Below are 23,983 nucleotides of genomic sequence, written 5' to 3' on the forward strand. Positions count from 1 at the left end.
TGTAATAGTAACTTTCACATGCACATTTTGATGTCTTACATAATATAACTTTCTTTAGTTAATTAAAGTCCACTCAGCTTCAAATATGGTAATAGCACAAAGGTCCTCAACGTTTCCCTTATTTACCCTTTGGTCCACCAAACTTTTCATTCTTGCAATTTAGTCCTTCCAACATGTTTTAAACTCCAATTTTCTTCTATTTTCCTTCATTTACATGTGTACAAATATAACATTAGTTTTGCACCTAATCAAGGTATCATCATAATATTTAAATATATACTTACCCGCTCGTCCTTTATTTAGTAAAGGCACACGGGTCCCATTTATGTCATTTTTCTTCAAAAGTCATTCTTACTTCTTCTCCTCCACTTAGATTGGTCATATACTTCTTATTCACGATCACTTTCAATCACAGATAAAATATTATTATTTAATTATCATTTTCTCGCGTACAAAATATTTCATTACAAAATATTCTTTTTGCCTATCAATATTCTGTCGCACTTAAATTTACATCCATCAACCCTCCGTCTAATCGATGAGATCATACTGACTCTTATACGAGGGTATGGGGTGTTACAGGAACTAATTGAATTTTCTCCTTTAATATACTTTAAGGCAAGGTGTAAGCTAGATTTGAATTTGGTTTGTTAATTTAGTTAAATCAATTTTAATTAAATTTTACTCATCCTTATTCACAAGAGATTGATTCTGTGATGTGAGGGTCTTATCCAGTGTTGAAATGGATCAGTAAGATGGCGTACAAGCTGGTGTTGTTGCCTAAACCAAAGGTCCATTCAATGTTCTATATCAATGTATTGAAACCTTAAAATGCAAATGAGCAAGGTAATGTATGAGCGAGAGGTGGAGCAGGTGTTAATTGATGGGATGATAAACAAAGGGAATTACACATTGAGACACCAACATCTAGTAAAATAGAAGCGGTTCCCAAGAGAACAAGGAAAGTTGGGAATTGCCAGAAAATTTATGGTGATTTTAAGATAAACTTAAATTCGGTGGGTGGATAACTTTTTTTTTTAGATTCTTTTAATTAAGTAAAAGATTTCGTTTATAAAAAAATTTTTAAAAATTTTAAAATAGAATGTTGATCGTTAGCCAAAAAAATGGATACACGACAACTTTTAAATTTATCTTTTAACCTTTTAATACTTTCTCAAATGTAACTTTTACACATTATTTACATCTATACCAACAAATTAAATCTACATTAACTCTCCAAATAGAATATTTCTCAATTACACGTGTTCATGAATCGGGCCTCTCAAGCCTGAGTTTGGCTCAGTACATCCATTTAATTAGTATTACATATATATATATATATATATTAATATTTATAAATATATTTAAAATTTAAAATTAATTAAAAAATATGTTATTTTTTAATAAAATAATGAAACAAGGCCAAGACCACTCAAATTCGTAAAATCCATATCTAAGCCCAACCCGAGTCGGACGAAGCCCACGCCGTTACGCGCGTAACCCAGCACTTGGAGAGCTCAATCTCCGTTCCCAGTATTCAGCTTTTGTTGGTTTTCCCTCCATTTTTCGAAAGGCAAAAGCTGCTTTACATTTTCTCTCTGCAACGCAGCTATTCCCTTTTTTCTTTTCTTTGTGTTTCTACAACTTCATATAAGTTTAGAATTTAGAAGAGCGAAGCCGCAGCGAAAATGGAAGAGTACTTGCACTTCATGAAAACTCTACGCTCTCAAATCAACGGTACCTACCAATTCAGTCTCTCTCTCTTTCTTCGGAGTCAATCAAGTGTTGTTAATCTCTGAAAACAAATTGCAGATGTGGAGGATCAAGCGTCCAAGATTTCAGCTCAAGAGCAGATGCATTTTACTACAATTCAGGCCTTGCAAAATGATATCGTTTCTGGTGATTTTTTTTTCTGTTTTTTTTTTTAATTTTTTCCCCTAGTTGGATCGATTATCAAATGACTGAAATATAGAATTAATTGAATGTGGTTTGAGTTTAATATATAATATAAATAAGAACTAGTAAGTAAGAGATTCAATTGCATGATCCGTTGCTCCTTGATTGTCTTTTTCCGACTGATCTCTCCTTTTCTTTCTCTTTCTTTGTTGTTTGAATTTCAAAATCGTCGCCATGTTTGTTTCTTGTTGTTAATACTATCATTCATCACGTACATCTAAAAGCGAGCAAATCGTCGCCATAATTATTCTATATAAATGTAGGGCAAAATCATGTATTCTCTTGTACAAATAAATTACATTTTTTAGGCGAAAATCATATTTCATCGAAAGTGGGCAAATCACTATAAAATAATTCCAATTCAAATGGTTATGTACAGTAGGAAAACTAGGGTTTTCCCTGTTCATCTAAGTCAAATTTAAATTTTTAATTCTTTTGAAATATGTTTTGCTTTTGCATTCTCAAAGTTGGCAAACTTGAACCAAGTCCCAATGCTTGCTGAAAATTTTACATATTCTATACTGAATCTTTTCCCTTGACTTTTACCCAATGCTTTTAGTCAACAAATCTTACTCTTTTTTCTAAGCATTAGCATTTTGTATTTACTTGATTTTTATTGGCCGTTTCGAAAGTGTATCTCAAGTAACACATATTAGTAAATGCTTCCTTTTATTGAATATCTTTATGCTTAACTAGCTTACTTGATGTTCTTGTTTGCTGCAAATTGAGGGTGACTCTCTCTTTTCTTTTCTTCCTTACGAAATATTTTAGAGAAAGCAATGCGTGCTTTTGCTTTACTCATCTTTCCTTCTTGTAATCTACAAAGATGATACCAGAAAGAAGACTGCAATTTCTGAGTTGTTTTAACACTCTAGGATTAACAGTTTAACACTGTATGAACGTTGGTTTCTTTTTTCCAATGTCTGTAACGTGATAGATAAAGTGCTTTTTATTATTTTTTTCACAAGTTGGTTCAATTTGAACTTTTAAGGATAATCCTATCCCCCATCTAAGTACTTTGAATTATTTGTATCTTTTCTGTTCATAGACCAGTTCTATGCAGTCAGTTCTTTCTTCTATTGTTCTGTACTGATCTCAAAATTTTACATATTTTCTGAATGTTCTTTATTTTGCAGTAAAATCTCAAGCAAAGCAACTTAGAGAAGATACTGAGAAGATGGTGAAGGCAAAGGGTCAAATATGCTCGGAAATAATTGGAAAACAGAGAAAAATAACCTCTTTGGAGTCTGATTCATTTGCACTTACCCAGGTAATTTCTCTCTCTCTCTCTCTCTCTCTCTCTCATTCTCATTATATGAGTGAGTACACAAAACCTGTGCTCATGTGGTAATTTACTTTCGAACTTAAGCTAGGAATAAGAAAGCAGAACTCAAAGGAAGAAAAGGATAAACTTGGCCAGCACATACAAACGTTTTAACAGAATTACTAACTCAACATTTTTCCTGTCTCTAGAAAGGCAACTACAGAAAAGATGATAGATTTTCTTGTTAACAAGAAATTTTGCAGATATGAACATTGGACAGGTGTACTTTTCTCACTTGATGAGCTGTTACTTGTACCGGTAGAATTGCCTCGTAAAATAATGCTGGTAAACTGAACATCCTTTACTGTGAAGCCACTGACCACAAGCCTTTCTGGAGCCTTGATTCACCGGAAAATTGCTAGTAGACTTTAGCTATCAACTTCTGATGATGTCCCTTGTATCTACAGGCTTGCTTAATTTAAAAATTTATACTTGAAGAGCACATGTGTGCAATGAAATTTCCTCTTACATTATAGATAACCTGTACAACAAGATATCTATGCAATAAGCCCTAAATATGGATCAGTTCTATATTTTGGCTGCTGAACTGTCACTAGTTGATATTTGCTTCTCTCACATCGAGATACAGTGATCAAAGCAAGTAAATTCAGTAGAACTAGGATATAAATGATATCGCTTACAATGTTCTGTGCCTCTTCTTGGCTGCCTTGGATGTGCCTGTTCCCTTCTTTCCCTCTTTAGTATTAGTAATCAGCCTGGATATAATATAGAAATTCCTTACAATTCTGTCAAAAGTGAAGGAAATCCTGAATAGGATCTAAAGTACATTCAAGCAAATATTTAAGGTTTTGTGCATGTAAAGAAGAGGAAAGCAGCTAATAATGATAAGGACAAATAATCTATTTCTGTCAGGAATTGGACCTTGTCTTTCTTTCTCTGCCTTTAGATGACTGTATCAGATGATCAGAAAGAAAAATGAAAAAAGATGACTCTGTATCATCAATTTAAATATGGAATCAAGTTACTGATAATAATCCAAGATATCATAATCCTCACATCTTATCCTGCATTTCAAAGTGTAAGAAGTCATTCTGCTGTAGTTTCTTATGGATTATATTCTGAGTGAGAATCTCCATTGTATATATTTTAAGTTTTAAACGAAGAAGAAAACCTTTAAGTACCTAATACGAGTGGCCATGTTGTAGGATGCTAGCCCCGTGAGATAACTCTTATAGTTGTTTATTGAACAGCAGGCTTAAACTTGGGACAAAACAAATAATGCTCTCTTACTGTTTTTTTATTTTCAAAAAATTAATCTTACCAAACCGATATGCATGTGAAACTTTTACTTTGTGCCGAAATGGGTAATGTTGGCTACCTATATGAAAAGCTAAAATTTATTTCAGCTAACAAGATAAGGTATATGTTGCCATTATGTTTTTGCCCAACTTTTTGGTTATTGATTTTGTCTCTGACTTAAATACAGACACTGGAGCTTATTCAACAGGAAAAAATCAGCTTAACTTTCAAACTAATAGAAAAGAGGTAATTCAAAGTGAACCTGGGACACAGTGTGATATAACGACTGTTTAAAATGTCTTAAACTCTGGGATGATGCCTAGCTTGCTGGTGAACAATGCTATCTATGATCAAATTGTGGGGAAAATAAATTAGCTTCCTAGATGTTTCTGGAGAATGGTCACATATATTTACATGTTGATCAACACATCAGCCATAACAATGATGCTGTTCATACTACTTAGTTCTATGTTAGCTATGGTTTTGGGGAAGCCTTTTGACTAATACAAATGTCAAAGGACCATGTAGTTCAGATGGATATCCGAGTTTCTTGATTTAACGTGTTATAATCTCCTGATGTTGTATAGCAGCTGTTTAACTAGTACAAATGTCAGAGGACCATGTAGTCAGATGGATATCTGAGTTTCTTGATTTAACATGTTATAATCTCCTGATGTTGTATAGCAGGATGTACTATATCAGATGTGCCTCTGCTTATAGTTTTACGCTGAACAATGTAAATTGGTTGTATTCACATTTGTTTTTATGCTTGATTTGTTTCTCTTTCCTAGTTCAATGTTGGTCTCAGTTATATGTTTAATTCCACAACTATGGTGAATCCCTATATTTGATAATGATAACAGCACTTACTACTCCAAGGTGGCCATGGATCTTTCTACCAAATTGCAGAAACAACAGGTCTGAGTCCCATAAGCCTCTTCTAAATTTCTGAGTTTCAAGCTCAGTTTTCAACAGGCAGTTGATGATCTCCTCTTCATGTGTGAGTAGGACTGGGTCAAATCTAAGAAAACCGGCAGACAAACTGAAGAGCATGGTTTGGTACTTCGCTACATCTTCTATGCCTTTTTTTTTGAATAGGAATAAATAATCAAGTAAAGAAATGGAAAGAGACAGGCAGTATAGGTAAAAGACAATTCTTATAGAACATAGCTAGTCTACTGCCCACTCTTTCATCTTTTTACAAATTTTTTGAGCTTTTGACTAATTTTGATCAGTCCAAGTTGACGAAGTAACAAAACACGATGAGACATACAGTAATTCTTGACAACTTGGATTGGTTTTTTTAGGGTTTTGTTTAAATTGTATCACTTATGATCGTCTGCATCTCCTTAAGTGAACAATGGGTGAAAGAATTACTTAATTGAGATGGTAAGAAACTGATGTGCTCTTAGCAATAAGCATATATATATATGTAACGTTTGAATTCGGATTTTAATATGTTAAAGTTCATGCCAAATTTTTTCAGTTACATACGTGCTGGGAGATCCACATGAAATTAGTTAAAATATCCATTTTGAGGCTGATCTGTTTCATAAGTTTCATAATTTTGCTTTTGAGAAGGGAAAAGAGAGAGCCCTAATGAGAAAACAATATTCAAATATTGGCCAAGTTATAAATAAAGCTTTAATATACCCTAAGGTGGTCATTCATCATTTTGTCCTTCTGACTATTTTTCCATCTGAAAAGTTAATATTGCTTCAATTTTCTCATTCTTACAGACATCATTTTGCTTAGCTGAGTGTTTGGGGAGCTTCTAGTTCCTGTAAATAGATTTATATTTTTTATGCTAATAATAGGGATCTGCAGGTCAACAACAAACATGATGAGCAAATGACAGAATCTGAAGGTCTGGCTTCAATACTTATATCAATTTATTGTTTGAGAATATTTGGTTTGCTTTTTCATTGTTTTGTAGATTATGCTTTTCTGTTTTATTTTATTTATTTTTCATGTGTTATTTTATTTTATTTTATTTATTAGACTGCTTCTTTCCTGCTATATGATAACCTGCACCTTTCAAGAATTTAGCTGGTGACATATTATACATGGTGCATGTGTCTCAACCAAACATTAGCTTCTGATCTCATTGAACAACAGAAGTGAACTTGCCTTTCATTTATCAAATAGTTGAAGGGAGTTTATGTTATTATGCATAGTCTGGTTTTACATATAATTAAACTTAGAGTCTAGGTGGTACAGATTGGCTTCCAAATCACAGAAGATTTTGCGTGGATTAACACAGTAGTGATGCCAGAAAGAGAGAACTTATGTCCGTCTAGATTCACTCGATCAAACCTGCTAGTACTCACGAGCTGTTAGGCTGTAATTCATCCAATCATGCTGCACCAACCTGTTTGGCGAGGTCCAAAGCAACACTATTGGATTAGGCGGACTGCACTGGTCCTCCAGTTGGTTCTCCAAACGCACTTGGGGTTGAAAAGTCCAGTGAGCTCACTGCACTCATTGGACCCAGACTATTATACCTCTGCCTTTCTTTTTTTCTTTTTCTTTTCTTTTACCCTTACTATTATACCACACCCTTGTCAATCTCACTATTACTATTGTTTTCAATCTTACTAATACTAATTTCACTGCTGTGTGGATTGGACCAAAACTGAGAGTTTGTCAATTGTTCAAAAATTTTACTTTGATTTTGCATTATATAGGTAGGGTGCTAATTATTTACTTTGACCCAACTGCCTGTGTTCTGCAAAGAATTTTGATGATTTGCAAATTGTTCTGTTTACACGCTGTTGGCTATTTTATCTTATTTTGGGTTTATCTTGCAGGTAAGTGTGGCATTGAAAACCATCCAATCATGGACTATGTGGTAAAAACCATTCCACCAATGATTTAAAGATTAAGGAGTTACTTTGTTCTAATTATTCCTTGGAATACCAGAACAATGAAGCAGATAATGACCTGATTGTCAAGCTGGACTTAGCTAAAGCCAAGCTTGATGGTATTGTGCAAATGAAAGCCAAACTTGTCACCGATAATGGCAAGGTTAGTAAATAAACTTAAACAGCTCTCCCACTTGAGTGGGGTGAATGCTTCATACAGAAATAATTGATTCATCTGTTTTCCTAATGCAAAGGAAAAAAAAATTTGTCTTGTGGCAGGATCTCAATATGTTTGCATTTGTTGATTGAATTAGGATTTAAGTCACCTTTTCCTTCTAATTATGTACAAGCTAATAGCTTGGCCAAAACTCATGCCTTTTACAAAGTGAATCACTCATTTTTAAGATATTTCATCTACGGAAAAGAGGTTTTCTGCAACCGTCAAATTACGAATGGGATTGCTTTCTAAATTTACAACTCAAATTCAATTTTGACTTATTTTCATTTTATATTTTTCCTTCTTAAGCAAAATATTTTTCAGAGGTAGTCTTCCTCCTTTTTAGCTTGTTCAGCATTCTGTTGGCCTCTTCCTCACCCTGATGGAAAGAGTTTTAAAGAAAAAGGAAAAATGCAAGTAGAAAGAAATGTCAAAGGGAGCTAATTCATTGATGTTCTTTTCCCAGATCAAGGAGTCAATTGAGGAAGCAAAGTGCCGAGCAAACAATTTTAAGGTGACTTGCTTACTAAAATTAATGCATACATGTGTGCGCTTGTTAAAGAGCATGCACATTTTACTAGTATGCCAATAGAAAATCCACAAAAAGATTACTTACTAACGTTAGATTGAGTTTGATAGATTACAATGCCACAATATAGGATGTGAAACATTTGCATTAGTTACCGCTTCTATGTACAGTAATTATTTTATTTAGTTGATACATTTGCGCTTATATATATTTTAAAGTCCGCTGGGAAAAGGAAAACCTCACAATCCATTTATTAAACTATTCTCTTAGAAATCTGTTATGGTTTTCTTCTTTGTTCTGTCATCAATTTCTTGTTCATAACTATAGCCAGAGCTATTGGAAATGAGCACAGTGACTCTGGAAGGGGAATACAAAGTCCTTCTATCAGATACAGATGGAGAAACCGAGTATCTTTGCTCACTGCAGAACCAGATTGAACGAATGAAGGTAGATACATTAATTAGATTATGCTTTCTGTTTCTTGAATTGGCCTTCGGATGTGGTGCAAAGCTAGATTTAAGCAAGGGTAGTCGTAATGTAGATGGTTGAACGTTTTCACTATTTCGATTGTTGTCCTTACACAGGAAACTGAATGATTCTAACACTGACTTTTATAAATAAATATATCAATCTTAAAAGTCTCATATGGTTTCCCAGCAAGATTATTAATACGTGCCTCCATGTTCTGCAGGGAATTTCTAATGTGATTAAATGTGCCTGTGGAGAAGAATACACGGTGAAACTTCGTGCCTGATACAATACAAAACATGTATATGAACCTTCCATAACTCAAAATGCCACAGAATCAGTTATCCTTACAGGTAATATACAACTCGACACTGATAGGAAAATATGGTAAAAAATTTTATAGTTGTTATGGAGTAAATTTTTTAGTTTTCTGAGATGTTGGAGAACAGTTTTTTGCCAAGGAAACATATACAGTAAAAATGCTCTATATTTTACTGGAGAAAGATTATCGACAAATATCAGTGCTTTCATATTGTGATGAGATAATCTTGCAGTTCCTGCCGAGAAGTTAAATATATTAGTTCTTGAAGTTGTTATTCATAATTCTGGGAAATGTTGTTAATCTCCTACTATGCCAATATTGTTTGATGTGCTCTCTTTCCAAGTACCCAGCCATCAGATATTTTGAGCTTCCCAAATTTATAGATCCTTGTTGTAAAAAAGAATAAAACACGATGCTGCTTCAATAAATTAGTAAAAATCGGACACATACATGCACACAAGGAATCACATCTGCTCTTAAATATCTTGTGGTTATCATCTCAATTGTTCATGTCATTTCTATAACACTTAAGAGTAAAATAAAAACTCATTTCCTCTTGCAATTTCTTACATATTCAGATTTAAATTATTCTTACAATTAGAAAATATCTTGCTGGTTGAGATGTATATGCTTTGATATGTATTAATTACATTGTTACTGGGTTAACTATAGAAGTATATGATCTAAGAAGCATAAAAACGAGAGAGAGAGAGAGAGAGAGAGAGAGAGAGAGAGAGAGAGTATCACTTGATCTCAAGGGCATCCAGAGCTCCTGCTATATTGTGGGCTTCATAGTTCTCTATAGAGTTGATGTTAGAGTTGTCCTGGGGGACTGCATCTTCTCTTTTAAAATTGTCTTCACTACGAAGGAACTTCTCACTGCCATATGGCACAGAACCTTTCAAAACCAAGGTCTTGTGAAGGCCACCTAGCAGGTCTTCATGGTCTGTATCACCTCGCTCCCCCACAAATAAGACCAATTTGGAAAGATCAATTCCCCACCTTATTGAAAGATACCTGCATAGCAAATAGAGTCTTTAAACTGTAGCCTTTTAAAGGAAATGCTTTCTGCATAAATTGGACAAAAAATGGGTCTGACCTTAGTGCTTGCATTCTTGACGCAAATAATGGCACCACATTTAACCTTGACGCTGCACGTGTGTAGACAAGATTGCATCGGAAGCCTCTCATCCGAAGCCTTTGGCGAAGGTCATCTATTCTTTGAGTCTGCAATAACTTAAATTCAATAATTACATTTGAAATGCACTTGTTGAGTTGGCAGTGCTTTAGTACGAGTACTATTGTACATCATCATAAGCATACTCACCTTGGCACTAGGTTTAATGCTATAAGAGTAGCATCTGGAACTGCATGCTTCTACATACTCTGTGATGTCATCCTTGTCCCCATCTTCTGTCCTAGCAAGCCTCATTGCCATTGACCTCACATTTTCACCTGGCCATCTGTACTCAATGTGAGCTTCGTAGTCTGTATCTGCTACCATATCCCTCCATGGATAATACAATTCACTTCCACTATTACAGACCAATGCATCAAAATCTTCAATATTTACTAGGCAAGAACTCAATGCCTGCATAGTCTCCCTTAAACTTGACCCAGTTACCAATACAAAGCCTACCTTTCCTAAGCCAATACTTAAGCCTGCAGCTTTCATCACATTCTTGATTATTGCTTGAAAGGTCTCTGTAATTCCTCCATTGTTATCATAGCAATCTGCCGCTATCACAAAAAGCATCTGCCTTCTACCAGGACTGTAAGTAATGCTGGTATAGCTATTTGAAGAAGCCATTTGAGAAATGGCTTCGATGAGTTTCTTCTGTCTGGTTGCCACATCAATCTCTCCATTGAGTTTGATATCTCCCTCTACGGAAAATCTAAGAGATATGTCCTCCACATCCCTTAAAGAGTCACTCATTGGTTCTTCAGGAATCGTAATGATCTCAAGACGGCTAGTGGGATGGCGATTCCTGCAATGTTCAACATGTGAGAGGTAGTTACGGCAGTGTTCTGGCCATGAAAAACGGTGTATGTTCCTCAGGCCATTTTTCCGACACTCAGCCCATAGGTTCTTGTCAGCAACAAGCTTTAGGAGGGCATCTGCTATGGCTTTCTGATCATGTGGGTCTACTAGGAGGCCATTGTTAAGTACCTGGAGATAAAATCTTATTTGTTAATGAGGTGGAACGCACATTTACATTGGCAAACATAGTACATATAACTTGCCAAAACCTAGCAGAGCGCAGGTGAGAGGAAGAATAGAGAGGTTCCTCACAAGATTAAGAAAACTTCTAACTGTTTGCATACTTCAGATTTGGCATAAATAGACAGGATGATTGTGAGTGATCTGTGTCATGCCAAATCAATATGGTAAAGAATTAGCTTATTGAGTTATGTGTTTTGGAAAAAAATAAAAAGTCATGTTTGGAACAGTTAATGGATGATAGGCGAGTTAGATTGTGAACTCTTAATTCACCAGAGGGAGATGCCTTCTTAAAACTCAGTGCGGATTTCATTGGGAAGCCAAAGTTGCTGTAGATGTTTCATTGAGGTAGCCTAATGGAGATCTTTGTATTGGGATAAGTAGATGATTAAGTGCATTAACCAGAACGTTCTTAGCTATAGGTTGATATTTCATTGAATCTAGAATGGAAGATAGAAACCAAATCTCTGGGCGGGCAATAAGAAAGTGTATATATCTTACCTTTAAGATGTCCACTGGTCCACCATTTTTCGTGGCAACAACAGGTAGACCATAAGCAGCTGCCTGGGAGATAATGTTAGAATAGAAATTAATAATTTTATCACTAATGGTTACCTTGAATTCTTGTACATGATACTTGGAGTTCTGAAGTTATGGCTTTTTGAAACGCTTTTCTAGAAATCTGAATGTTACTAAGATCAAGCCTACGCATACCGAGTTAAGAGCTTTAAACTTACCTCAATGAGTGTAAGACCGAATGGTTCCACTAGAGCTGGATTGATGAAAACACCCTTCAAGAATAAAGTTACAATGTTAAAGTCAACAGTTTTTATTGTTCGGAAAAGATGACAGAGTGGTTAACGTGTGGCAAAATTGTTAGCAGAGCTGTAGTAGGCTGATGTATTCTAACCCAAGTGCAACATGTATGTACCTTGGTCTTGGCAGCTAAGCGATAAATTTCAGGAACTTCTGATTGCTTGTGATGCTTGGGATAGGCTACTTGACCATATAGGTCGTATTTGTCGATGAGCTTGAGTACAGTTGTAAGCACAACTGAGCTGCTGTTGGACATCTCCTCAATATCATCTCTGTTACCAAGTATCAATGTCTGTAACAATAAGATACAGCTTGAATAAACGTATTAATTAACTATGGTGTTATGCGTTTGATATTTATATCCTGTTTGTGGAAAACTAAGGTGAAACCACTATGTTTTACCAGGTTGGCCAATTCTCTGAGGGCATGGCACTCTCCAAAAGCCTTGAGTAATGTAGTAACATTCTTCTTGGGGTCGGGACGAGACAATGCAAGTATTGTGGGCTTGTGCGGATTTGTGAAAAAGCGCATTATCTGCATTGTTGAAAACAGTTAGACAATGTTACTGAAAAAGCATACCATATGAGATCCGATACGAAGTTTGGATGCCTCAAACAGTTGCCTTTGCTGTTTGGGCCAATGGGTTAGTGAAAGGTGAATAAAATACATAATCGAGTCCCCATCTGAGTAGGAGAAAGAGAATAAATAGTGTTTGACCTCAGACCATATTGGAGGTAGATGCCTTTTGTTTTGGGCCCTGTCGGGTCCAAGCAATGACTTGAGGTCACCATCATTTTCCAAGGAATCCTGGGTTGTGACGTAGCTGAAGTCCATGCCTGGAGGTATGACCTGACGCCATAAAAAGGAAAGAATGAATGTGATTATAAGTTTGAAGTCATTGTTTTCTAGGGGTGGAAATGAAATGCAGAGAAGGGAGAAGAAAGTCTGTACCACCATCCTTGGCATGTATCGTCCAAGGCAACTCACTCCACGCCGTCTCCTTACTCTAAGCGTCCTCTCTAACTTAGGATCGAAGCCATCATACAATCCCCATTGCTCTTCAATCTCTTGCCTTGTGCTAGTGACCACCATCTCAGCTGCATCCAACCCCATCTCTTCACCCTCAATCCTCCTCATTATCTTGTAGGTGGCATTGATGTCTTCCCTAGACAGTCTTCCTTGTTTAAGCAGTTGCTCAAACTTGTTCCGGCCGAGGGAGTGGCCTGTTAGAACCATGGGCACGTTCAAGGCCCCGGACAAGCGGGCTGCCACCTCCCCAGCGTCCGCATAATGACCATGGATGACATAAGGCCACGTGGGTTTCCCTCCGTTGAGTTGGTCACCCAAGGCCCTGGCCATGGTCACGATGTGGTTCAGAGCCCCATCGACAAATTCAGGGATGTAAGGCCAGAGAGACTCTTTGGGGATGTACCTGAAGGGCGAAACTTTGTAATTATTAGCTATTAATTAATTATTTAACATTTATTAAGAATAAGAAAGAAACTAGTAATTAAATAAATAATTAATTAATTACTTGTCACGCGGCCCACAGGGGATGCGTATTAAGTAGGCTCCACAACTTCCAGAACCATCAGATGGGCAGGACAGCATCTCTGTGGGCTCACCATAGCTTGAATCTACTTCAGGGGAGGTGATTTGTCTAGTCAGCAGATCCACGCGGTGAACCCCTTTTGTGTTGGCTAGAGCCCGAGCTAGTTCCACCACGTATTTCACCTGAACATTATTATTAGATTATTGCAGCAATGTGCACCACCGTCAGGTTTTAAGTTTCCTACTGTTTTTATAGCTAATTTCAAAGGAAAAAAAAATGAAAATGTTTATGAATTATTAAAAAAATTTAAATAAAATTTTATTTTTTAAATGTAATTGAATTTTTATAAATAATAATTAATTAATTATCATTAATTATTATTTTGTATTTATCTCACATTTAAGTAATATTGAGTGAAAAATGAAAAAATCACAACATATTATTTCATTATTTATTATAATATATTAAAACATTATCTTAATAAATGATGTTTTGATTAATAATAAATACTTAACTATTAATTATAAAATTTTATTTAATTTAAAGTAACAATATAAAATTTTAATTAAATACAATAACAAAATTAAATACTTGATTCGACATTGTTTTTATTTTTTCATTTTCAATTGGGAACTTGTTTCTCCAAGGAATATATGCATAATTGTACCTGGCCACCGGTATCAGAATCCCTTCCGAGTTCCATGTTTTCTCCGCGGACTAGCCCATGCATACTGCAGGGGAACAAATAGTACAGAGGTAGGCTATTGTGTGAGTTTTGAATTTGGTGGATTGAAGTAGGGTTAATGCGGTGGAAATACCTAATGAGGACAATGTAGAGATGCTTAGACTTGTCATCATCGAACCAAATCTGGGTGACAGAGTTGATCCTGGACATGTCCTTGCTTGCTTCCGTAGAATTGGAATGACCTTTTTCCTTCTCGCCTTCGGACAGCTCCGACAAGTCATCGGCTGCATCGTCGCGACCTTGCTCACGTTCCAGCCGTCGTTTAGCTAGCCTTCGTGCGTCATCCCATGCTATCTGCCATAACAAAAGTTTCCTTCACTTTTCCACACAAAAAAGCTGAAAATGATTCCTTTCCTTTGCTTTTCTTTAATATATAGGATTGAATATAGAGGGAGAATGGGATGCAAAGTGGGAGAGGGAGGGAGGGAGGGAGGGAGATACCTGTTTCTTTTTGCGGGCAAGATGCCAAATGCGCCAGCACATATTCTCGAGCCTGTTACTGCGTTCACGAGTATTCCTTGTTGCTATCACCTGCATTCACATCCACCCTTTTCATCCGTTTTATCATCATCACAAGTTTTCCAATTAATCATGAGCTATGCATGATATATGGGCAGTGGAGATCAATAACTTGCTGTCAACTACGCCTTTAGCCTCTAAAACAATATTGGGTCTCGTTTTTGGTAATAGGAACTTCATTTTTGCTTGATAATTAAGTGACACCATGAAATAACAGGAGCCCCTTTAATCTTCATGTGCATTTCCTTCTTATATTTCTGTGGTTTGTTAAGATTTTGAGTTACTGAATGAGTAGTTTTTCTCTCTTAGCTCGTAAATTTAAATCCCATTTATGTTGAATCCTTGTATGTATACCATATAATGAAGTGGTGCTCAAGCGTGGTGAGTTTGGAAGGAAGAGACGAGAGATAGCTACCAAGGGAAGAGAAGAGGGTTAATTAACCTTGACCCATGTCCTATGGAGGTCAGACTCGTCAAAGCCGTTGATGACTTCCTCCACAAAGTACTTGGTGGGACTGAACACCTTCTCTTCTTTGACCTGCACCTTATTCTCTTGGAATTTGGCAATCTTCGGCTGCCCATCATACCTCTTCCTTGTGCCGCTTCCCACGTCTAGTATCGCTTCCAAGTAGCCATTGATCCACTCATTCCTGCCATTTCCTCTATCTACCTCCTTACCTACGTTTCTGCTATGTAATATATGTTTATATGACCTAGCTAGCTAGCTAGCAAGCTAGGCAAGTAGTTGTTTCATAGTTATGAGGATTGAGGAGGGAGGGAGAGAGGGAGGGAGGGGAAGAGAAAGAAACAGAAGACTAGGCTTTGAAACCCATGGAGTTGGAAGTGAAGAAGCAAAGCCTCTTAATTTATAGAAACCAATGAAAATTGCAGCAATATTATTTCACCTTTAAAACTTCTTTCTATTCTCCCTCTAGATCTCTCTCTCTCTCTCTATATATATATAAAGTAGCCAAAAGTTATTTAACCAACAAGGAGAATCAATTTTAGTACTCCTAAGTCCTTACATATATATAATATAATAATATATATATATATAATATAATCAATATCCTTTTGATTCATTTCATATATCTCTCTACTCTCTTAATATCAAGGGGGTCTTAAAAAAAATTTGTGCCTTCCTCATATAATAAACTTACTTCTTAACACTTGTAGTTTATATGTTATTATTCATTTTTGGATTCCATTTGATTAATACTTTGTTTTTTTCCCTTTTGGTATTATACCTTATAATTCATTTTTAAAGCTCTTGACTTGAGATTTTGTTGTTTATAAATAAAAGCATAATAACTTTTAAAGCCGAATTTCTTATTTTCTTCTTCTTCTTCTTCTTAATTACTTCTTTATTCTCAGTTAATTTTCTAAATTTTATTTGAAGACTTGATTTGTAAAGGTAATAACCCAATTTGGGTTGTAAGATTTACAAATTGTAGGTGATGAGAATGACTATAAGATTGTGGCTAAGTGGTTTAAAAAAGAGCGATGTAGAAAATTACATGGTTTGCCGAACAGAAAATTGCAATGTAATATTTGTGCAAAGATGTGGCTTCTTTACTACAAACTCTCATTTTCTTCTTACTAAATTGCATTTCGTCTTTGAAAACTCCATCATTAAATATTTCTTTTGTCTATTCCTGGGCAACCACACAAATTACACACTTTTCCCATTTCTCTTTGCATTTTGCAATTGTTTTCCTGCATAGAAACACATGACAGTTCAACTATTTCCTTACCATAAAATATATCAAGGTGAAAGACACTTTGTCACAAAAATGAGACACCTTGTCCGTAAAATTTTGAGATTTTAATTTAAGAGTTTCGGATTTGAATTTAGAGATGAGATTAATGGATTTATGAGATAAAGAGTTCTTGTTAAGTATAGTGACGTTATTGATGGGCCGAAATAAAAAGTACATATTTGAATCTAATCAAAGTGAAAGATAAAAAGTCGTATTTAGCAATCAAAATACTAAATTCGAATACTATAATACTATATACAACTTCTTTTTTTTTAAGTGAGTAAGGAAGGGAATATATTCAACCTTCAAATGTTATCACTCTACCTCATTTAATTAATTTGTATATTATAAACAAAACATATTGAAAGGATAAAAGATTTTTGAATATTAGATATTTGGGAAGCATCAGATACCTTAAAGGCAATAAGAGCATGAATTAGCATCACAAGAACAGCGTATCCTCATGGCATATATCAAAATATCCTTTGTTGACAACAGGATATGTGCTGAAAATTTGTGCCAAAAAGGATGGCATTGCAATTTGCAAAGAATAAATGTAATAATATATGATTAAGAATCCAAGAGGTAGCAGGAAAAGAAAGGTAGGGAGAGAACTAAAAAGAGAAAAAAAAAGTAGTAAAAGATAAAGAATGGGTCTGGATGGATCAAAGTGTATGGACATTGGGGTTGTGAAGGTTACATCAGAAACACAATTAGATGGGAATGAAGAAGATCAAGTTGGCAGTACTTGCTATTTGGCAGCATCCAGCAATATGTATGGGGCTGACGGACAGAATTCCAAGAGAAATATGCTCTTCTATTTCTAGGGATATTTCAAGGAATATCCCATTTCTTTAGGAACTAGTGTGTATGCATTTCTAGCCTTTCAACTCCTTTTCTTCCTTCTATCCTCTCCATGTCCCTCACTTCCCAACCAACACACCACTTGCTCCCATTGCCAAATATTGCAAAATAAAAAGATATTGCAAAGTATATATAATTAAAGCATACTTTTATTTTGCTCGACTTTGCATTAAGAAAACATAATTAAGGGTAAATTGTTCTCTTTTATATTGATTTGAAAACAAAGTACATACGCAAGAGTGCTTGATTAAATATGTATGGAATCTATAATAAGTATTAAGATATGTTAGTGATGCAATGTGCACCCTTTAATAAAGGAGTTGCACTTAAACAACTTCTCTCCTGTTTGTTTTCATTTAGGAGAAATCTTCCTAAACTTCAATCCAAAACAACAAAGAAACTTACATGCTTATCTTAACTGCTTAAATTTTTTTCTCAGTTTTAAAAATTAATTCTGAATAAGATCAAATTTTCTTATGAAACAAAACTGAGTTGCTTTTTTTTTTTCAAACGAAGTAGTTTTAAATCATTATTCCCAAACGAGAATATTTTAAACGAGATTTTTTTGTCACCTAAGTGCCATGCTATATATTTGATAAAGAAATAATCATATCAGATGTTTAATTTATTTAAAAAATAAAAATTTTTAATCATTTTTTAAATAGCAAAATTGGCTTATCAAAAAATACTTTTTTTAAATAGCAAAACCCTAATTGTTTACAAGCTAAAAACATCTTACAAAATTCAAGAAAAAATTGCAGGGACATATGAGTTGTGCTTATTTTTACTCATACAAAAATTTATTATTAATCTTCTTATATTTTCTATTCATAAAAACACATTTTCCAATCTTGTATTTATTACTTAAAATTTCATTTTACCTTTTTTTTCATGTATATAGTTTGAGTAAATACACGTAACTATGTCATATAGTATAACCGTTAACCAATTCATATATCTTTCTATTAACTTTAAAATTATTATAGTTTTAGTTATGATAAAATGATCAAATTTGCTTAAACATTACTTGAGCGATCGTTGATATGTTCTTGAAAAGATTTAACTATCATACATTTATTCTTACATAATTGCAAGCTTATTTATCTTAGTTGTGTGAATTCTTGAAGTCATCAAACTCTCACTTTCACACACCTCACAAATGTTTACTAGCTTCAATGATAATTGTATGAGTACTAATGATAACTCTTGAGATGCCTAATTTGCAAGATAGATGTACAAAGTTAGAAGTTTACTGTCTACACAACAACAAGGTTATCTCAAGCCAAGAATGTCATTCTCAACTCAATGGATAACCACAAGGTAGATATAGTTAACTACATATGCAAAAATGTCAAGAAACTTGAAGATTCAAAAGTTTCAATTGATCCTAGAGTAAAGCCAATCGATCCAAGGACAAAATGAGTGGAGATCTTAAAGAAATCAAACTCACAGTTGATCTTAGAGAAGCCCTAATCGATCCTATGACAAAAAGGTCACAAAATCTAAAAATGAACAGCTTTAGTCGATCTTATAAAGGTCCTAGTTGACCCTAACGCAGAGAGGACAAGAAAATTAAGATTTTTGGAAGCCTAGTTGATCCTTAAGGGCTTCTACTCGACTACCCAAGACCAGAATTCAAACTTACAAGTTTTTAGGAAATGGATAAAGTAAAGGACACTTGTATTCGATGATAGAAACTTTAATTTGAACATTTGAAGAACCATATATACTGTTGGTCCTATTGGAGTGCTAGAGGGACGTGAATAACATTAAAAATTTTCTGTTAAACCCTTTAGAGCTTTAAGAGCTCTTAATCAACTAGATGAAGAAAAAGACTAGAGCTTATTAGAATTACAAGACACCAAGTAAGGAAGGGTCAAGAGAAGTGGACAATGTAAAAGTATTTATAGTGGTTTGGTCCCCTTGACCTACATCCACTACATTGATCTCCTAATCAAGGATTTTCAACCCAACTTGATACTAGTGGAATTAACAGCTTCCACCAAGCTTTTACTAGGTGAGTTTCTAACCCAAGCTCTAATCTCTTACAACAAGCTTAAGAGTACTTATCACATTTTAATTTCTCAAGAAAAAAGAAGAAAAAAAGTACAACTAAGTACCTTTACAAGTCAAGACAGATTATAATCAAGCTGTAACACTTTTTCTAGATTTGGAATGAAAAACAAGTGTTTTTGGTGAAGAATGTTTGATTTTTGCCAAAAGTAGTTCTTTTTTCTTTAAATCTTCATTCTTTGATCGTTGGAGCTTTCTTTTATACTTGGATACTCATATTTTTCTGTTGGAGATAATTTGTAGTTGTTGGAAACAACTCTGATGTACTTCTAGCTATTATTTTATCCTTTAGTGTTTAAATTCAAAAAAAGAGACAAACTTTGACAACCGGTTACAAGCAGCTCTAACCGATTACAGCTTCTCTACCTTACATTGTTCTGTTGCTTTGATCTTTGCTCTAACCAATTATAGAAGGCTCTACCCGATTAAGAGTGCTCTATTTTCAAGCTTCTTTTCTTCAGTCGACTTCCTCTAACTAGTTATAGCAGGCTCTAACTGATTAAGAGTTCTCTGTCTTCAGGCTTTTATTCTTCAGTAGATTTCTTTTAACTAGTTATAGTAGGTTCTAACCAATTACAAACATTATGGTTTCATTTCTCTACACAACAATCTTCCTCTAATTAGTTAGCTTTTCCTTTAATTGACCGAAGTTTTACTTTTTTCAACCATAACTAAATAAGATCAACTCTAATCGACTAGAAGATCTTCGAATTTTGAACCTTTCCATTTTGGCTCCCTTCAATGGTCAACTATATTTTCAAACTTGTTTTTGGCGTTTGAAGATACTATGACTAAGAGCTCTAACAAATTAACCAGATCTCGTAATCGATTAACATATTTCTGTTTTGCTTCAACTTATCACACACCCATGCCTTAACTGATTAAGGTCTTTTGATAATCAATTGCTAAGGTTCTGTTTTTATTTATTACTTGCTCTTTCCCTCTTAATTAATTAACGTTTCATTAAACTTAGCAAGCTCTTTGACTTGCCTTTAATTAATAACTTTGTTAGGGGTATTAAATTAAATCTTGCACAATTAAATAATAAGATTAGACATTAATGAATGAGGAATGTTTTGTTATCATAAAAAGCATATGGAGTCAACATTCTCCTTCTTTTTTTATGATGACAAAACACTCATAGATTAAGAGTGTAATGTCTATATATATAAAAGGAATTTATGTTGGAATTGTTCCTTTAAACATGTGCTCCCCTTGAATGTGTGCCCAAATAAAATTACACAACATAAAGACATTTAATCACAAAAAGATATATACATACATCGGTGTTCAGTAATTCATACAAATATAAAATCTTAACACAATATAAACCACATAAACGTAAATAAAATTTCATCATAAAACCATAAGCATTCAACCATTGTTTAGAAAACATACCAAAACAAAGACAATAAAGGTATATATTAAAGATTGAGTTCACCATTCTTATCAACTCTATTTCTTAATCTTATTTTCTTGTCTTTCTATTTTTCTCCTTTTTTTTTGGCATCATCTAAAAAGGTCTTAATATGAGTCTGAGGAGGGTGAGGACTCATTAGTGCCAAAATGAACAATGAGAGGTTTGGGAGAGGAGTGGGATGAAAGGTCTAATGAAATGGACTAGAGGGCTACAAGTTTAGAGGACTTTTGAGTGGAGGTCAATGCTAGTTTGGCAGACTTTCTTCTTCTGAAGCTTTTAGGCTTGGTGAGCATATTTTTTCTTCCAATTTGCTTTATGATAGGAGCAGTATTAACAACTTTACCTTTGTCTGAATGTGTTTCTCCTACAATATGTTCTATTTCTAATGGAGCTGAATAAGCTTCTTATTGCATTTTTGCTTGTTGTGCTTGCTTAACTGTAGCTTCCCTGATGATATCTCTGATAAATTCAGAAATTAGGATTTCTTCAGACTTTTAAGGGGAGCTCACAGCACCTTTGTTAACAATTGAATATTCTTTTCCCACTTATGTTTTTTTCTCTTTTTGTTTCTAGCTCTTATTCCTTTTAAAGGTAAGCTCTTTATCCATTTCTCGTTCTTCCTTAATCACTTTTATGGTTGGCATCTTTTCATTTTCCTGTTCCTCTTGTTTAGCATTATTCTTTCTAGATCTTTCATTTTTAGCCTTATTCTCATTTGTGTTTTTACATATTTCTTTTTGAGTTTTTCTTTCATAACCAGAAATAGCACTTTCAAACTATTTTGTAGTTGTTCTTTCACTTGATTGATTAGTAGCAGTGGCTAGGGCTTTAAGAGATTTTGTTTCCTGGGCTGGATGTAACAAGTCTTCAAGCTGTTGTAGTGTTTCTTCAATCTTTACAATTTTCTCAGCCTAATCAGTCAATTTCCCATTGATTCTCATGAAGAGAGTAAGCATCATGTCATTTGAGGAAGGGGTTAACTAGTCTTGGTGAAAGGTGTTGAAGAACATTTAGTTAAAATGGGTAGAGGTCTACTTTTTTGTCGCCTTAATACATTTATTCCTCTTTATCTTGTACCCCATATTTAGTAACTTCCTAGAAATATCCCCTAATCCTTGTTTCTTGTAAGATCAGATTGAAATCTTCCATTCCATATTCCTTTCTTTTTCACCAAGGCTCTAAAAATATTACCATAAGGCAAGTTTGCTTGGTTTCCCATCAGGATTGCCCTACTTTTTTCTACCATATGCCTTCCCATATTCAGTGGGATTTCATTGAATACAGCTTCCATCAACCATAATTCTTGTGCACTAACATAATTGAAGCTGCTGCTTCTTCCATCCAAAGTGGTCACTATGAAATAGTGTAAAATCCTAAGCTGAGCATTCTTAATTTCACTAGCATAACTTTTAGAGGAAAACTTTTCCCTTTTTCTAGTGACAATCTCCCACAGATGGTTCAGATGATATTTCTCAGGAATCTTGTACTCTCCTACTTCAATTCATGTTTGAGAAATTCTCTTAAATCCCGAACATTAATTTTAAAATCTTTACCATTTAAGAACACAGTTAAGTTATCTTTTGCAAATCTTTCTTGACCTGCCAGTTTAGTTTTGCCAATAGTAATGTTAAAATATAATTCTTTAACTAAATAATGGTTAAACATTCTATCTCCAAATGTACTTAACTTCAATATTTCAAAATATCTCTCTAAATCTTCTTTTAGTCCAGGTGAATCATTAAAACTTTCCCAGTAAAAAAAACTTCCCACAAGAAATTGTAGCATTCGTAATCTTCTTAAATCTATCAACATACAAGTCATTTCAAAATCGAGAAGAGGAACTAGTACTTTTCCCTATTGTGGCTCTTGCATCTGTCAGTTTTTCTCTTCCTTTGCCATTTTCTTTTTCGTCCTTTTTTCTTCTCTGCTAAAGATTCTTTGATTTTTCCTTTCTTTTTAGGGGGGTGTGATGGAGAATCATTAGTTTTCCTTTTTCTTTTTTAGCTACTTTATGGGTAAAAGAAGTGCCATGGGATTTTTTTCTTGGATATTGATTTTCAATGTAATTGACTTTCTACGTAGATGGGGGGTTTTTTTATAGGAAGTTAGTAACTGCCTGCCTATGTTTTGAGTGGGTGATGAGCTGTACCACCTGTTTATTTTTTTTTTTTAAAATTTTTGGCACAACAATTTCTCTTTTCCACATATTTCTTCAAATCGATTACAATAAGCCTTAATTGATTACTATATTTCTGACTTGGTACTTTCTTAACTACTAAAATTGCATTAATTGGTTAAAGGGTCTATTAACTGATTATAGTGATCCTTATTTCTATTACACCTATCCTTTAACTCATCACAATTATGTTAAGAAGTGAGTAGGATTATCACAAGACTTATCATAAAAAACATGGTAAATTCTGCAGAATTTAGAGTTCATTGGTATCAATCATTCCTAAATCTCTCCTAATTCTACAAAATTATTCTTGTTTCAATGGTTTTATGAAAATGTCAGCCAATTGATGCAAGGTATCTACACATTCTATTTCAATAACTCCCTTAAGCACATCATCTCTAATGAAATGATGTCTTATTTCTATTTGCTTTGTTCTAGAATGTTGAACAGGATTTTTGAAGATATTTATGGCACTCATATTATCACAATAAATGGGAATTTTTTGCATAGTCATTTCAAAATCATTTTGTAGTTGCCTAATCCATAGAATTTGTACATAACAACTACCTAGTGATAAATACTCTGCTTTAGCAGTTGATAAAACAACAAAATTTTGTTTCTTGCAAGACCAAGACAGAAGCATGTTTCCAAGGAATTGAAAAGTACCACTAGTGCTTTTTTGATTAGTTTTGTTACCAGCAAAATCAACATCGGAATAGCTAAAAAGATTGAAAGATGAATCTTTTGGGTACCATATGTAACACCTCTAATTTTCAATGTAAATTAATTAAATTAAGAATGATGTATGAAATATGTGGAGTCTTGAGAACTTTGATGAACTAATATGTATTCCTAGTGTTTGAGAGTGTATGTATTGACACTTAGGCAAAACTTTGA

The 23,983-nt window shown here is 34.3% G+C and overlaps 2 protein-coding genes across 6 annotated transcripts; one reads left to right on the top strand and one right to left on the bottom strand.

Moving 5' to 3' along the window:
• Window positions 1-1,457: 1,457 nt before the first annotated feature.
• On the top strand, window positions 1,458-8,976 carry LOC110428506 (tropomyosin). 2 transcript variants are annotated; one of them, XM_021444348.2, is made up of 12 exons: window positions 1,458-1,737; window positions 1,813-1,899; window positions 3,093-3,226; window positions 4,728-4,786; window positions 5,404-5,458; window positions 5,549-5,599; window positions 6,368-6,407; window positions 7,351-7,391; window positions 7,463-7,567; window positions 8,088-8,135; window positions 8,478-8,597; window positions 8,842-8,976. In XM_021444348.2, exons 1-12 carry the CDS (start codon window positions 1,689-1,691, stop codon window positions 8,902-8,904), a joined length of 852 nt encoding a protein of 283 aa, XP_021300023.1. In that variant the 5' UTR covers window positions 1,458-1,688; the 3' UTR covers window positions 8,905-8,976. The 2 variants fall into 2 exon arrangements, with proteins under 2 accessions (XP_021300023.1, XP_089641780.1); XM_089785654.1 differs by lacking the exon at window positions 8,842-8,976 and having other exon boundaries at window positions 8,478-8,823.
• On the bottom strand, window positions 3,355-15,497 carry ATSPS4F (Sucrose-phosphate synthase family protein). 4 transcript variants are annotated; one of them, XM_021444347.2, is made up of 16 exons: window positions 15,236-15,497; window positions 14,716-14,805; window positions 14,348-14,568; window positions 14,197-14,260; window positions 13,512-13,711; window positions 12,929-13,409; window positions 12,695-12,826; window positions 12,380-12,511; window positions 12,093-12,269; window positions 11,899-11,952; window positions 11,663-11,725; window positions 10,268-11,110; window positions 10,040-10,167; window positions 9,688-9,957; window positions 3,922-3,996; window positions 3,355-3,761 (listed from the first exon to the last, which is right to left on the bottom strand). In XM_021444347.2, the coding sequence occupies exons 2-16, from the start codon at window positions 14,755-14,757 to the stop codon at window positions 3,746-3,748; spliced, it is 2,898 nt and encodes a 965-aa protein (XP_021300022.1). In that variant the 5' UTR covers window positions 14,758-14,805; window positions 15,236-15,497; the 3' UTR covers window positions 3,355-3,745. The 4 variants fall into 4 exon arrangements, with proteins under 4 accessions (XP_021300022.1, XP_089641778.1, XP_089641777.1 ...); XM_089785651.1 differs by lacking the exons at window positions 3,355-3,761; window positions 3,922-3,996 and adding exons at window positions 9,113-9,175; window positions 9,249-9,326 and having other exon boundaries at window positions 15,236-15,361; XM_089785652.1 differs by lacking the exons at window positions 3,355-3,761; window positions 3,922-3,996 and adding an exon at window positions 8,803-8,900 and having other exon boundaries at window positions 15,236-15,361.
• Between the last annotated feature and the right edge of the window lie 8,486 nt (window positions 15,498-23,983).

Source organism: Theobroma umbraticum, unplaced genomic scaffold (genome assembly GCF_002168275.2).
Source record: "Theobroma umbraticum cultivar Fairchild unplaced genomic scaffold, ASM216827v3 scaffold_459.0, whole genome shotgun sequence".
Classification (NCBI taxonomy): domain Eukaryota; kingdom Viridiplantae; phylum Streptophyta; class Magnoliopsida; order Malvales; family Malvaceae; genus Theobroma; species Theobroma umbraticum.

Excerpts from the sequence above, each read along its gene's own strand:
- LOC110428506 (XM_089785654.1), top strand. The coding sequence starts at position 1,689 with ATGGAAGAGTACTTGCACTTCATGAAAACTCTACGCTCTCAAATCAAC. Across the intron at positions 5,600-6,367 it reads AAACTGAAGAGCATGGTTTG|GTCAACAACAAACATGATGA; the intron begins GTACTTCGCTAC and ends AGGGATCTGCAG. Across the intron at positions 6,408-7,350 it reads GCAAATGACAGAATCTGAAG|GTAAGTGTGGCATTGAAAAC; the intron begins GTCTGGCTTCAA and ends TTTATCTTGCAG.
- ATSPS4F (XM_021444347.2), bottom strand. The coding sequence starts at position 14,757 with ATGTGCTGGCGCATTTGGCATCTTGCCCGCAAAAAGAAACAG. Across the intron at positions 13,712-14,196 it reads ATTCTGATACCGGTGGCCAG|GTGAAATACGTGGTGGAACT; the intron begins GTACAATTATGC and ends AATAATGTTCAG. Across the intron at positions 11,726-11,898 it reads TCGGTCTTACACTCATTGAG|GCAGCTGCTTATGGTCTACC; the intron begins GTAAGTTTAAAG and ends ATTATCTCCCAG.